The sequence below is a fragment of the Gambusia affinis genome, linkage group LG11, assembly GCF_019740435.1.
Source record: "Gambusia affinis linkage group LG11, SWU_Gaff_1.0, whole genome shotgun sequence".
Taxonomy (NCBI): domain Eukaryota; kingdom Metazoa; phylum Chordata; class Actinopteri; order Cyprinodontiformes; family Poeciliidae; genus Gambusia; species Gambusia affinis.
This window is the reverse complement of record NC_057878.1, coordinates 29,605,025-29,619,828: the sequence shown is the minus strand read 5'-3', so window position 1 is coordinate 29,619,828 and position 14,804 is coordinate 29,605,025. Positions and strand designations below refer to the sequence as shown.

General features: G+C 47.0%; 1 protein-coding gene across 4 annotated transcripts in view; it reads left to right on the top strand.

The window, feature by feature from the left end:
- Positions 1-14,380, top strand: part of gli2a (GLI family zinc finger 2a) — a 63,047-nt gene extending 48,667 nt beyond the window's left edge. For all 4 annotated transcript variants that reach the window (XM_044132013.1, XM_044132015.1, XM_044132014.1 and 1 more), the window contains 7 exons: positions 1,132-1,242; positions 1,409-1,549; positions 2,673-2,822; positions 7,640-7,804; positions 7,891-8,163; positions 10,570-10,915; positions 11,153-14,380. In XM_044132013.1, the coding sequence (XP_043987948.1) occupies positions 1,132-1,242; positions 1,409-1,549; positions 2,673-2,822; positions 7,640-7,804; positions 7,891-8,163; positions 10,570-10,915; positions 11,153-13,371 (3,405 nt within the window). In that variant the 3' untranslated portion in view covers positions 13,372-14,380. The remainder of the gene's footprint in view (positions 1-1,131; positions 1,243-1,408; positions 1,550-2,672; positions 2,823-7,639; positions 7,805-7,890; positions 8,164-10,569; positions 10,916-11,152) is intronic.
- The last annotated feature ends 424 nt before the right edge of the window (positions 14,381-14,804 follow it).

The following is a 14,804-nucleotide window of genomic DNA, read 5'->3' as shown; positions in this document are numbered from 1 at the left end:
GAATGCCGCTGCAGCTTTATTAGCACTGATCAGAACCATATCCTGTCTTCGCAGAGCGTCTGGGTGGGATTAGACCCCTCCGCTGATGCAGCCTCAAACCTCCCCGTCTCTCTGCCTCCATTAGCGCTTAAAGGCCTTCAGCCTCTGTGTCATGTTCAGAGTCATTGGGTAGATCAAAGCCCGACTCCTAATGCATCCGGCCCAATCTGCAACAGCCACAATAAGTCTTCTTTCATATTTTGGCGAGGTTTCTGCCATCTCAAAGTCATCTAAACTGTTTAGTCTTGGCCGCGGCTCCCACTCTGATGTATCCAGCTCTGCATTTCTGCTGCTACAGAGTTTTAGTTATTCGTTTCTCTTCTGCTGCCCCTGATAGGAAGGTCCTAAACATTTCAAATCATACTTGACAAGTATGCCAATAAATTGAAGGAACTTAGAGCATTGATGGATGAATCACACAGTATAGGGGAGCATTGGGGAATCCAACATGGAGATTGCCATGTTGGAATCTAGATTGGACCAACGCTACGATGGACAAACGTAGCGTTGGTCCATCACCGGTGAGAGCACTCCATCTCAATGTGCTTCTTGTCCATCAGGTCCAAGCTTTCACATCCTTCACACACCTGCAGACCGCGGCTTCATGATTCAGAGCTGGAGTGGCTCTGAGCCTGCAGAATCAAGAAATCCTACCAGAATTTCATGTCCACTGGTCTGCTGAAACACCGAGGAGGGAAAACCTCATTAGGCAGAATCAGACAGAATGCACAAAGATGAGCAAAAGTTTTATACAACGACTTATCTGAACTGTTCAGAACCACAGACCAAAGCTCATCAGCTGGGTCAGACACGCCTCAGGTGCTTCCTGCTGGACTTTCTGCCCCGGCTGCATCTGGTTGGCGGCGGTTTGGTTCTGTTCAGAGGTTTCTGATGAAACCACCCCACACTTGGTTCAGGTAATCTGTTCTGCCACACATCTATAATGCTTCACCAAAGACCTAATGAACTGACAATTCCCTGCTGTAGTACGACGGGCTTCATCCAGAGACCAGTTCAGGAGTCTCTTGGTCATCTGACTTTCAGATGTTTTTTCTTCCACTAACATCCTTCTCTTGTCTTTGTGTTGCTCAGAGCTCCGGTGGAGATCCAGCGGTCAGCAGCACCGTCAATCCGCTGAACACCAAGAGGACCAAGGTGAAGACTGAAGCAGAGGGTCCAGTTCCCATTTCACCATCTGCTCAGGTGGGACCAGCGGAACCAGAACTAGGAGGGGGAACAGCTCCGCTCCCCGGAAACCAGCGTTTACCGATTCACCTTTGATTGATTGTAACGAAGCTGCAGATTAAGAATCAGATTAACCAGTCGGAATAAAGCGGTTGTTCTCCCTCCCGCTTGTTGTTGCCATCAGGACCACGGCGCAGGAGTCCTGGACCTGAGTGAAGATCTGGACAAGGACGAGTGCAAGCAGGAGCCAGAGACCGTTTACGAGACCGACTGCCACTGGGAGGGCTGCGGCAGGGAGTACGACACCCAGGACCAGCTCGTCCACGTGAGACCCAGGGATTATTTAATCCAGCTGCTTCACAGCCAGTTTGCACTACAGCCATCTACAGATGAGCAGTAGACTGGCTCATTTTCTGTCAGGTGTAGACCAACAATGAAGATTATGATTAGGGGTTATGAAACGGTGAACTGACCCAGAGTTCCGAGAATGGGTCGGCTCAGCTGATCGGAAGTCCAGAAGGAGTACCTCATTCTGGTCCTCCCATCCATAACCGGGCTTTGGCCCCAGCACCATATGAACCGAACCAGTCGGTCCAGTTCAGATATTAAAGACATTTCAAGTTAATTCCAGTTCAATCCAGACTAATGATTCTGGTTCTGATGGATCTAAACCCACCCAGAACCCTAACAGAACTTCTGGCCCACAGGTCCTTACTCTCTGGACCAGGCAATCATTACATGGTTCTGATTGGGTCGGTTCTACCCCGGATGTCCTTCACGTTTGGTTTAAACTGACCTTAACCACCCCGCACAGAGCTCTCTACGTCGCAACCCATGAAGGCACAGCCATAAATCCGCCGACCCCTCCCCCACCCGTTGCTGACCCACTGTCTCCCAGCTGCAACAGGAAGGAAACATTTCTGCAGAACCACATCCATTGTCGTCCATTTTGTGTTAGCAAAGCGACACAGAGAGAGCGCCACCATGCTGCTGTTTTCATCCAGGAGCTTTTAATCTGGGAGTTTGGGATTATTTACTGAATTATGGTGAGCAACAGCCATAATTCCTCACTCCATCGGAAAAACCAGCGCCTCCAAACTAAATGCTCCAGGCTACATATTTAGTTAGCAGGCTAACCGTTTGTCTACAGTCTGCTAACTATATATCAAGACTGAAACATTCATGATGACATGACTTTGAAAAATTAACTCCAATTTATTTCTCATGAAATACGTTATTGCTGTAAAATGTAGACTGTAACAATCAGCAGCCGATAGCCGATAGCCCCAGGCTACCAGAAGGTCCAGACCCAGATCAGGCATACTTCCACTCGTTCCACCTGCTCTTCTTTACTTCATCACTTGGTTTCTATAGTTCTAGCTGCACTGTGTGTAGAGCTGTGTCTGCTGCAGAAACATGGCTGACCTGAGCTGCTTTCCTCCACGCAGCATATCAACAACGACCACATCCACGGAGAGAAGAAGGAGTTTGTGTGCCGCTGGGAGGACTGTTCCCGGGAGCAGAAGCCGTTCAAGGCCCAGTACATGCTGGTGGTCCACATGAGGAGACACACCGGAGAGAAGCCGCACAAATGCACGGTGAGGAGGGCTGGGAACATGTTGGGAACATGACGGGAACATGTTGGGAACATGACGGGAACATGTTGGGAACATGACGGGAACATGTTGGGAACATGACGGGAACATGTTGGGAACATGACGGGAACATGTTGGGAACATGATGGGAACATGTTGAGAACATGATGGGAACATGTTGGGAACATGTTGGGAACATGATGGGAACATGTTGGGAACATGATGGGAACATGATGGGAACATGTTGGGAACATGTTGGGAACATGATGGGAACATGATGGGAACATGTTGGGAACATGACGGGAACATGATGAGAACATGATGGGAACATGATGGGAACATGTTGGGAACATGACGGGAACATGTTGGGAACATGATGGGAACATGTTGGGAACATGATGGGAACATGTTGGGAACATGACGGGAACATGTTGGGAACATGATGGGAACATGATGGGAACATGATGGGAACATGTTGGGAACATGTTGAGAACATGATGGGAACATGTTGAGAACATGATGGGAACATGTTGGGAACATGATGGGAACATGATGAGAACATAATGGGAACATGATGGGAACATGTTGGGAACATGACGGGAACATGTTGGGAACATGACGGGAACATGTTGGGAACATGATGGGAACATGTTGAGAACATGATGGGAACATGTTGAGAACATGATGGGAACATGTTGGGAACATGATGGGAACATGTTGAGAACATGATGGGAACATGTTGAGAACATGATGGGAACATGTTGGGAACATGATGGGAACATGATGAGAACATGTTGGGAACATGTTGAACGTAATGGGAACATGATGGGAACATGTTGGGAACATGTTGAGAACATGATGGGAACACAATGGGAACATGTTGGGAACATGATGGGAACATGTTGGGAACATGATGGGAACATGATGGGAACATGTTGGGAACATGATGGGAACATGTTTAACGTAACGGGAACATGTTGGGAACATGTTGAGAACATGATGGGAACATGATGGGAACATGTTGAGAACATGATGGGAACATGATGGGAACATGTTGAGAACATGATGGGAACATGATGGGAACATGACGGGAACATGTTGGGAACATGATGAAAACATGTTGGGAACATGATGGGAACATGTTGGGAACATGTTGAGAACATGATGGGAACATGATGGGAACATGTTGGGAACGTGTTGGGAACATGATGGGAACATCATGGGAACATGTTGAACGTAATGGGAACATGTTGGGAACATGTTGAGAACATGATGGGAACATGATGGGAACATGTTGAGAACATGATGGGAACATGATGGGAACATGTTGAGAACATGATGGGAACATGATGGGAACATGACGGGAACATGTTGGGAACATGTTGAGAACATGATGGGAACATGTTGGGAACATGACGGGAACATGTTGGGAACATGACGAGAACATGTTGGGAACATGACGAAAACATGTTGGGAACATGATGGGAACATGATGAGAACATATTGGGAACATGTTCAACGTAATGGGAACATGTTGAGAACATGATGGGAACATGATGGGAACAAGTTGGGAACATGTTGGGAACATGTTGAGAACATGATGGGAACATGTTGGGAACATGATGGGAACATGTTGGGAACATGTTGAGAACATGATGGGAACATGTTGGGAACATGTTGAACGTAATGGGAACATGTTGGGAACATGTTGAGAACATGATGGGAACATGTTGGGAACATGATGGGAACATGTAGGGAACATGACGGGAACATGTTGAGAACATGATGAAAACATGTTGGGAACATGATGGGAACATGATGAGAACATGTTGGGAACATGTTGAACGTAATGGGAACATGTTGGGAATATGTTGAGAACATGATGGGAACATGTTGAGAACATGATGGGAACGTGATGGGAACGTGATGGGGACATGTTGGGAACATGATGGGAACATGTTGGGAACATGTTGGGAACATGTTGAGAACATGATGGGAACATGTTGGGAACATGATGGGAACATGTAGGGAACATGACGGGAACATGTTGAGAACATGATGAAAACATGATGGGAACATAATGGGAACATGTTGGGAACATGATGGGAACATGTTAGGAACATGTTGAACGTAATGGGAACATGTTGGGAACATGTTGAGAACATGTTGGGAACATGATGGGAACATGATGGGTACATGTTGGGAACATGATGGGAACATGTTGGGAACATGTTGGGAACATGATGGGAACATGTTGGGAACATGTTGGGAACATGATGGGAACATGATGGGAACATGTTGGGAACATGATGGGAACATGTTGGGAACATGATGGGAACATGTTGAACATGTTGGGAACATGATGGGAACATGTTGAACATGTTGGGAACATGATGGGAACATGTTGGGAACATGATGGGAACATGTTGAACATGTTGGGAACATGATGAGAACGTGATGGGAGCATGTTGGGAACATGATGAGAACATGTTGAACATGTTGGGAACATGATGGGAACATGTTGGGAACATGTTGAGAACATGTTGGGAACATGATGGGAACATGTTGGGAACATGATGGGAACATGTTGGGAACATGATGGGAACATGTTGAGAACATGATGGGAACATGATGGGAACATGTTGAGAACATGTTGGGAACATGATGGGAACATGATGGGAACATGATGGGAACATGATGGGAACATGTTGGGAACATGTTGGGAACATGTTGGGAACATGATGGGAACATGTTGAACATTATATCCATAACCTCATGATGAGAACGTGATGGGAGCATGTTGGGAACATGATGAGAACATGTTGAACATGTTGGGAACATGATGGGAACATGTTGGGAACATGTTGAGAACATGTTGGGAACATGATGGGAACATGTTGGGAACATGATGGGAATTCAGCGGTTTGCATATAGATGTTGTCCCAGTGGTCAGTTGGAGACTCCAAATGACCACTGGGACAATATCTCAAAAATAAACATGTCCCAAAAGAACATTTGTTTTTGTGCTATTTTGATCACTCTTGAAATCCATGAGCAGAAAACTTTACTCTACAGATTTATTATATTTCCTACTTCATACATTCAAGACTAAATGAAATAAACATGAAATATCTGGGTGAAGCAAATTTGTACAATTTATTTTGTGTTACAAACATAATAGCTACAAACTACTTACAGTTAAAGTATATTTGACTGCAAAAATAGAAAATGTATCTTGTCATCTTCATAAAGAGACCAAACTTTTGCATGACCTCCAGATTGTTCAAGAACAGCTGCTGATTTAATTTGGGTTTATCTTTTCAGGTGTTTTTGGTGATTTTGAACAGCCAGTTAAGGGGTTAAGTTTGAGCTGCTGGTTAGAATCCATCAGGATGAATATAGTTATATATATATAGTTTCTGTACTTATTTCAGTGTCTACCAGTCAGAATCCCACCTAAACAGTTCTCAGAATGGGATAGATTAATAGCGAGGTATTTGTGGCAGGATTAGGGTAAAAAGGCCAGAATTAAATTTAGAACTCTGAAATTCAAAAAGAAAAGGGTGGAATGGGCTTCCCTGTTTCCAGGAATACTAGCACACAGCCCAGCTGAGACCTTTAGTCTGTTCACCATCATACGCCGCAGCTAGGAAGGAAATGGGAGACACGACAATAAAAGGAATCCCAATAACAGCCCTACTTAGTGATTATAAATTACAGGAAGAACAGCAGAACCCAGAAGACTAAATAACAGGCAGGAACTGGCTAAAATTTGCAGAATAGGAGAAACATCTAAAATTATGTTTAGATAATAAAACCATATTGGGAAGAGTTCCACAAACATATTGAATATATATTCAATGTAAACATTCCATTCAAATGTGAAACTCTGTATTTGGGTAACCTACATTTGGACACATGGAGCAATAAAGACAGAAAACTGCTGGCTATACTGGCAGCCAGTAAGAAATCCATCACCAGGAAAAGGCTACAAGCAGATCCAGCCGCTATCCATGAATGGATTGAAATTGTTTACCAGATTTATACTATGGAAAAGATTTTTTTTTCCCTCCAAGTAGAAAAAGAACAATTTTACACGATCTGGACCAAATGGACTGAGTATGTAAAACCAATTAGATCAGACTTCATTTGATTGTTCTTGTGAATTATGTCTCCTGCCCTTTTTTGTCCTTGTGGTTTTTATTGCTTGGGATGATGTAATCCCCATTTTTGTTATCATTCACAACTAAAATCAGTAACAGTCTGTAAAAAAAAAAATACTAGAGAGCAGTATGGACAAAATCACTTGGACTGTCTGCTTCCATCCTGATGTACAACCTGAAATGGGTAAAGCTATTACTAATAAATGAGAAGGAAATCTGTCTAAATAAGAAAAAACAAAAAAAATTGTTTTGCAGCAGAGCAGGAATATTCCATGTTGTCGACTGAAGCAAAGCTTTAAAGCTCTGATTCTGCTGCAAGCATGAAAGCAGTGAGGGGGGTAATTAAGATAACTCCCCAGCAGGGGGCCCCGCTGGTTAATGAGTCCCTCATGGACCGTCTCAGAGCTACGGCTCTGAAAGGAAGAAGTTTTGACATTTTCTCTGATTTGATTTTGTTTCCTCTTCAGTCTCTTTGACTCCAAGAAGGAGTTGATGAAACCAGATGGTAGCTTGTTGAGAACAAGGAGCTGCAGACAGCAGTACTCTACTTGGAGCCATTGGGCGTTTCTTGACTCGATGTATCAGGCAGGGTGTTTGTACCTGCATTAAGCATCCAGTGGCCAGCCGGTCCCTGATTGGTCCCCTGTGTCTCTGCAGTTTGAGGGATGCTTCAAGGCTTACTCTCGCCTGGAGAACCTGAAGACTCACCTCCGGTCCCACACCGGCGAAAAACCATACGTGTGTGAGCACGAAGGCTGCAACAAGGCTTTCTCCAACGCCTCGGACAGGGCCAAGCATCAGAACCGCACACACTCCAATGAGGTACCGGTCCCCTCTGTGCCTCCATGAGGACGGTGTTTAGCCAGCTGTTGAATGTGTTTGGCAGTAAACTAGACGTTTGTTTGCAGAAACCGTACGTCTGTAAAATCCTGGGCTGCACCAAACGCTACACCGACCCTAGCTCCCTCAGGAAGCATGTCAAGACGGTTCACGGACCCGACGCCCACGTCACTAAGAAACAGCGGAGCGACGCGCCACCTAGACTGCCCCCTAGAGGAAACGGGGAGAATGAGGCCAAGCACGGCCCGGCGGGCGCAGAGGGGAAGACGGAGGCCAACGGCACGTCCAGAGGAGGAGACGAGCGGCTGCAGGCCAAACCAATCAAGATGGAGGACTCTGTGGTGAGTTCCTGTTACCTCACAGCGCGGGATCGCAGCTAGCAGGACGTTTTCTCCTCAACCAGCTTCGCCAACAGACTAGTCAATCTATATCTACTCCTCTTCCCTAATTAATCGTCTCAAAGGCTAATTAGCCATTCCTCTATCAAACTGCCCGTTTCCCTCTCCATGGCATGAGTGGCATGAATGTTAAAATGTGTTTCTGGCTGCATTTTTCAGGCTGTTTTATCAAAGACTGATCACAGAGCAGATTGTGAGGATTTCAGTCAGATGGAATCATCTTTAAACTGGGGATCAGGCTTTTTCTGGAGTTTGCTGGTTTTGAGACTTCAATCCAAAATTACAAAATAATCTCCTATTTATTTTTCTTTATTTCCTAACTTATTTCTGGCCAGTTTAATTGACGACACCAACTCCCCCCCATGTGGAAGTAGAGCAAACTCCGACAAACAAACAGTGTTACGAATAGTGGTAGGTAGTGGAACTCCTTTTTTTTTTTTGGAGTCATTTTTGCCTTATAATACAACACTGGATGGCGGGCAAGAAAATTCTCTAACGAGTCCTACGTCAGGTCTGTAAGGTTATTAGTAACAACAGAGAAATAAATGATAAAATGAGAACAGTGCTGAGGGGAACAAAGTCTGGCTGGATCCAAGTATCATCGCTGTCGGACACATTTTGAACATACTAGCAGATGAGTAATAACTTAAATAATACCAGCTTGTGAAAATCTGCCTTCAGGGAAATAGTTAAAAATAAACAATAGCATAAAAAATTTCTTAAATGTAAATACTGCAGTTACTGCAGCACATTATTATGCTGCCACAGAGCTACCGTTGGAATCTACACATATAAAATCCAGCATACATTCACATATTGATCTTTGATTTGATGACTATGAAGATGTGCCATTATGACATAAAAAAGGATGTATTCTACCAGTTGACTTTGTGCAGACTAACATGGTAGTTACTGTTGATCACAGTTACATTCAGCAAGACATGAACGATTTCTTGTGATATTCCAGACTCTTTTGGTTTTGGAAATGTAATAAAATGCTTCTACTAGTACTGGGTGACGGCTGTTGGGATTGCCCATTCCCCACTGACAATGCTGGGCCATGACTTCCTATTGTTTCCCTGGAAATCTCTCTGACCACAGCGTTTGCTGAAATAACCACTGGCATTATTGTTGGAGGTCAGGTCCTCCAGATAAGGGCGTGAAACCTCTGGACAAACTGCGACCACCAATTGGTCAGTTGCTGACAAATGCACTGGAATGACTGACGGAGGATTGCTCGACGTCCACATGTGGGTGGAGCCGGCGTCATGTCAATTATTCCCGCAGCATGCTCCTGCCATTACCATGTTCTGCTGTGTGGAGGATGTTCTGTTTCAGCCTCAGCTATCATGTGAACTCTGGTGCAGTTCAGTTTTTTAAGTAATGGTGATTTTGGGCAGCCCAGTATTCACAGCCCTGGCAGATTTAAAGGTTTCAACAAGGAACTTTTTAACTAAGAGGAAGAGAAGAAAGGACACTTCAATGTTCAAGAAGTTTTCAATAAAATTTAAATGTTGAATAGCTTTTGCACCCATTAGTTAGCATCACAGCATTCAGACCATCTAATTACAACTGAACAGCTTTCCAAGCCTCCAAGGAAGGCCTCTCTACCATCGCCCTAATCTGCAGCTAAGTCTCTATCAGACCCGAGTCCGCAGCGGAGTCTGGACCGGAGTCTGAACATTAAAATCACCTTCAGTCACCTCCAGGGGTGTGAACACTGGTTGCTGCTGGGGAAGCAGGAGAATGAAATGTGTGTCGGGTTCCCGTAAATGTTGACTGAGTCATTTTCCACTGAACTGTCTGGCTTCTTGCTTTCCTCTGCTTCTCCTCTAACAATCGGACAGACATCTCTGAGGTGAGAGAGCATCTCCGTCTCTTTATTCATATGAAAGACCTGCATGAATCGTTCCAGTCGAGCCGATCATCCAGCCGCTGTCACATTAATATTCAGAGAATCAGACAGTTTTCAGCTGTGGGTCAAACTGTGATCAGACTTCTGCGTTCTGGACTGTTTAACATAGAATCATCTATTATTCTCTTGTTTTCATATTGTTAATAAATCGCATGCATCCATAACTAATGACTCTGGAAGAACAAGACTGCATTAGTCATTACAAAACACCATTACAGTCAGAATATCTGAACTTTGGTAATAATTAACTAGAGATTAATGCATAATGGAGCTGTGTGAACATGGCATGGTTCTATTTTCACTTGCATTTTTATCACCTTTCATCTCATTCTTTGTCTTTATGTGCATCAAATATTCCCACAGAAAGCCCACGTCAGTTTGAGCAAAATATTTTCAGTGTTGCATGACCGCCGCTCCCTGCTGTTCCTCTGCAGACGCATCAGTCCAGTCCTGGCGGCCAGTCATCGTGCAGCAGCGAGCCGTCGCCTCTCGGCAGCGCCAACAACAATGACAGTGGGGTAGAGATGGCCATGTACAGCGGGGGCAGCTTCGGGGACCTCAGCACGCCGGACGAGGGTCCCACGGTCGACTCCACAATCCCCGCCGGGGTGCCACAGGCGGGAATGGGGCTTCAGCTCAGGAAATCGGCGGCTCACGGAGGAGCAGTCACCATCAAGCTGGAGAACATCAAGCAGGAGAGGCTGAAGGCGGTGCGGGAGACCTGCAGCTGGGCTACCAGCAAAACACAGGGCATGAAGCTTCCTCCCATCCCTGCAGCTGGTGAGCATCACGTGTTGAATGTCCATGAACCACTAATGTCTCTGCGCTCCAACATGTGATCCCAGTAGCTCCAATGAGGAAGGTCAGGCCAGTGAGAGTAAAAACCAGTGGACAGCATTTACCAGCAGCTTCCCTCTGCCCTATGGATGCAGAAATCAATCATAATCTCTCTGTAAACTGTAAAACTTCACAGAGCCATCTAGGATCCTGGTGTAATTTTCCCTTCCTGTCTGCTAGGTTCCTTGCTGGAGAGCTCCATCATGACAAGCAGTCTCCACTCCCCCTACGCTGGCCAACCCACTGGGGAGCTGACCTCCTGCGACATAACGCTGCTGAACCAGCTCAACGACCGCCGCGACAGCACCACCAGCACCATCAGCTCACCCTACACCTTCAGCCGACGCTCCTCCGGCATTTCGCCCTGCTACTCTAGCCGGCGCTCCAGCGAGGCATCCCAGTTTGGCACTAACCGTCACAACATCAGCTCGGCCGACTCGTACGACCCGATCTCCACCGATCTGTCTAGGCGCTCCAGTGAGGCCAGTCACTGTGGTGGGGGTGTGGCTGGTGGAGGAGCCCTGCCCAGCCTTCTGAGTCTAACCCCAGCCCAGCATTATCGGCTCAAAGCAAAGTACGCTGCTGCTATTGGGGGTGCTCCACCTACTCCTCTCCCCAACATGAATCGAATGAGCCTGAGGACAAGAATGGCTCTGTACAGTGACTGTCAGGAAGGCTCCTCCTTCCTCCAGCCGGCCACTGGCGATGCACCCCGGCGGTGCAGCGACATCACCTATGGCTCACACAGCATGATGCCCCATGAAGTTCCGACCAACCTTCCACGTCGGGCAAGTGACCCCGTCTGCCGTCCACTCCTAGACCCGCTGTCTCTTCCAAGGGTTCAGCGCTACAGCAGCATGAACAATGTGAACCATATGAATGCCCCGTCATCTGCCGAGCGCCATCAGGCGTTGGCTATGCAGGGTTACACACGCTCAGATGGGAGTCTCCAGCGTTACCCATTCACCCCAAGACCCCCAAGCATTTCTGAGAACATTGCCATAGAGACCATGGTAGTCGACGGGCTGATGAGCAGTGGGGAGCAGAGTGCAGAGGATGAGATTGTGCTTCCAGATGATGTGGTTCAGTACCTGAGGTCTCAGAGTTCTGGCCCAACAAGTCACAGCTATAACAGTCAGGGCTACCAGGCCAGCATAGCTCCACCGCTGCACTTTCATGGCCAGAGGAGGATGGCCATGGTGGACACCACACTGGCACAGTCTGGTCATGACATTTCCTACCAGGGGGGTGTCAATAGTTCCCAGCAGCTCATCCCAGCACCACGAGAAAATAAGAACAACATGCCAGTGCAGTGGAACGAGGTGAGCTCCGGGACGATGGACACCAAACTCCCCAAACCTCAGCAGCATCCCTTCAGGAGCAACCTGTCTTCTGCTCAGCAAAGGCACAGCTCTGGGGTGCTACATGTCCCGAGTGGCAACCAGCAGGTCGTCCCGATAAGCCACCACTTCTCTACACAGGGGTACCATTGCCTCCAGAGCCCGGGGAATACCTCCCTCCAGCCTCAGCAGCAGCAGAGGCAATGTAGCTTTAACGAGCACATGAGTCATCAGCAAGAGCTCAGTCAGGAAGGAAGGCTTCCTTCGTTATCTGGAAGCTCTAGCATAACCCTCAACACTGAGGCTAGCTCTGAGCTGCAAAGCTTTAAGACCAGAGCCCAGGTGCACGGGTACTGTCATGGGAACCAAGTGAACCAGGAGCAGAACTACAGCATTCCCCTCAAGCAGCAGCAGTATGTGATCCAGAACGGAGCCAGAAGGATGTTACAACCCCGGCCACCTAACGAGCCCAAGTCCTTCCCCAGGCAGCACTCAGCCTCTGCCATGACACAACCGAGCCCCAGGGTAGTTAAACTAAACCCCAGTAACAACTGCTCTGAGGCAAGCCCAAAGAAGCAGAGCCAGGGGCTGCACAACAGCAGCCCAGTCAACCAGAACTCTGCCGTGTGCTACATGGCTCAGATTCACGTGTTTCAGCCTTCGTCTCACGGCAGTGATGATGACTCAGTGTCTCCAAGTGTCAATGAGGCCACCTGCAGCGACATGGCAGCTGCAGCTGCCATGGCCTCTCCAGGAGCCAACCAGGTTTCCAGCAGTATCATTGACTCGTCAACTGGTCGGTCCAGAGCCACAGAGCACACTCAAGTCGACTTCGACACCATGCTAGATGACGGAGATCATTCCAGCCTGATGTCTGGGACGCTGAGTCCAGGGCTTCTGCAGAGCCTGTCTCAGAGCTCCTCCCGTCTCACCACGCCACGCAATTCCATCACCCTGGCGTCCGTCCCAGCTGGGATTGGCAACATGGCCATTGGAGACATGAACTCCTTGCTTACAGCTCTGGCTGAAGAGAGCAAGTTCCTCAACTTGATCAGTTGATACCTCCACTTCCTCTTGTTCCTGGAGATGGGAACATCTGGATACCTTCAGGAAACTTGCAGAAAGCACTCATTGGCTGCTTCAGACCTTTGTTTCCGCTGTCTATGGCACCATGACAATCTTCTCTTTTTCATAGTTAGCTTAGCTGGAGGGACTGTTTTCTGTCTCTAAAGCCATATTTTGACAGCAACCCAGCCCAGGGTGTATTAATGCCAGTCAGGACTACTGGTGTTTACACAGTGATGCACTGAAAACAGACCATATTGTGCCTTTCTGGGACATCACAGCTCAGCACCCGAGGACACACTTATCAGGAAATGGAAATGTAGATACAGGAAGACTGATCTCTGATGCGTTTGGAGTTTATCGTTTTAACTTATATTGTATTCTATGTGTTTAAACTGGGGCTTCTTACAGCTCCACTCTATATCTGGAATGTTTCCTTTTGCTTTTTGATTAAAGATTGACCCCGACCCAGCTGGAGGCCATATTCCTCAGCTGGAAGGAGACGGACCTCCACCTTCCAGTTGGGAAGAGACTGGCCCAGAAGATTCGGTTCCAGGAAAGTGGATGAGAGCATCCGTTGTTGGGGTCAGTTATGGAGACGAAAACCCTCCGTCCCAGAGGATGCCTCCTGTCCTCTGTTCCCATTGAGAGAGTGAAACCAGCTGCCTCTGCAGGGGGCTGGACTCACCCTACAGGACGGTGTCTTCTGGGAAGAGTAGTGACCCGTCTGCAGGGAAGGGTGACTACAAATCGCAGAAGACGGATGAACGGCCTTGTTAAAAGTTACATTTAATTCTGAAGGTTCTGGGTTCTGTGTTTCTGGATCGAAGGTTCTTCTTCATCCCCAGTGGTGATGATGATGATGTATTTTCTGTGTCATCAGCAGAGACTCAATCCCAGTGAACTCAATCCCTTCCATGTTTTCCCATGTGTCCCGCTCCACTTACAGTGAGTGTGTAGCTTTTGTACATTTTAAATAAACTATTTTCTCTTTTCTGTTAAATTCATTTTGTGTTGTCATTGGAGTCTGATGTTACAATTAGCAAGTTTTCAGATTTTCAGCAGGACTTTGACTAGGCCGTTCTAACAATCCCACAATATCTCTGGCTGCATGTTCAGGCTTGTTGTCCTGCTGACCCCAATCTTTGACCCCAATCTCAGGTCTGCTGCTGCCAGGTTTTCTTCCGGGACTGTCCAGGTTTATCGCCATCCCACAGCATGATGCTGCCAACTCCATGTTTCAGTGTGGTGGTGCTGTTGGGGCTTCTTCCACCCAGCTGGACTGCATTTAGGGCTATCAGAGTACGGGGGTCCACTCCTTTTCAGCTTATCCTTCCTGACAATCTTCTCAATGTTGGTCTAGTCAAATCCAAAGAAGGATGAAGATGTGAGGCTGGACTGCAGAAACTAAGTAGAGCAGAACTCCG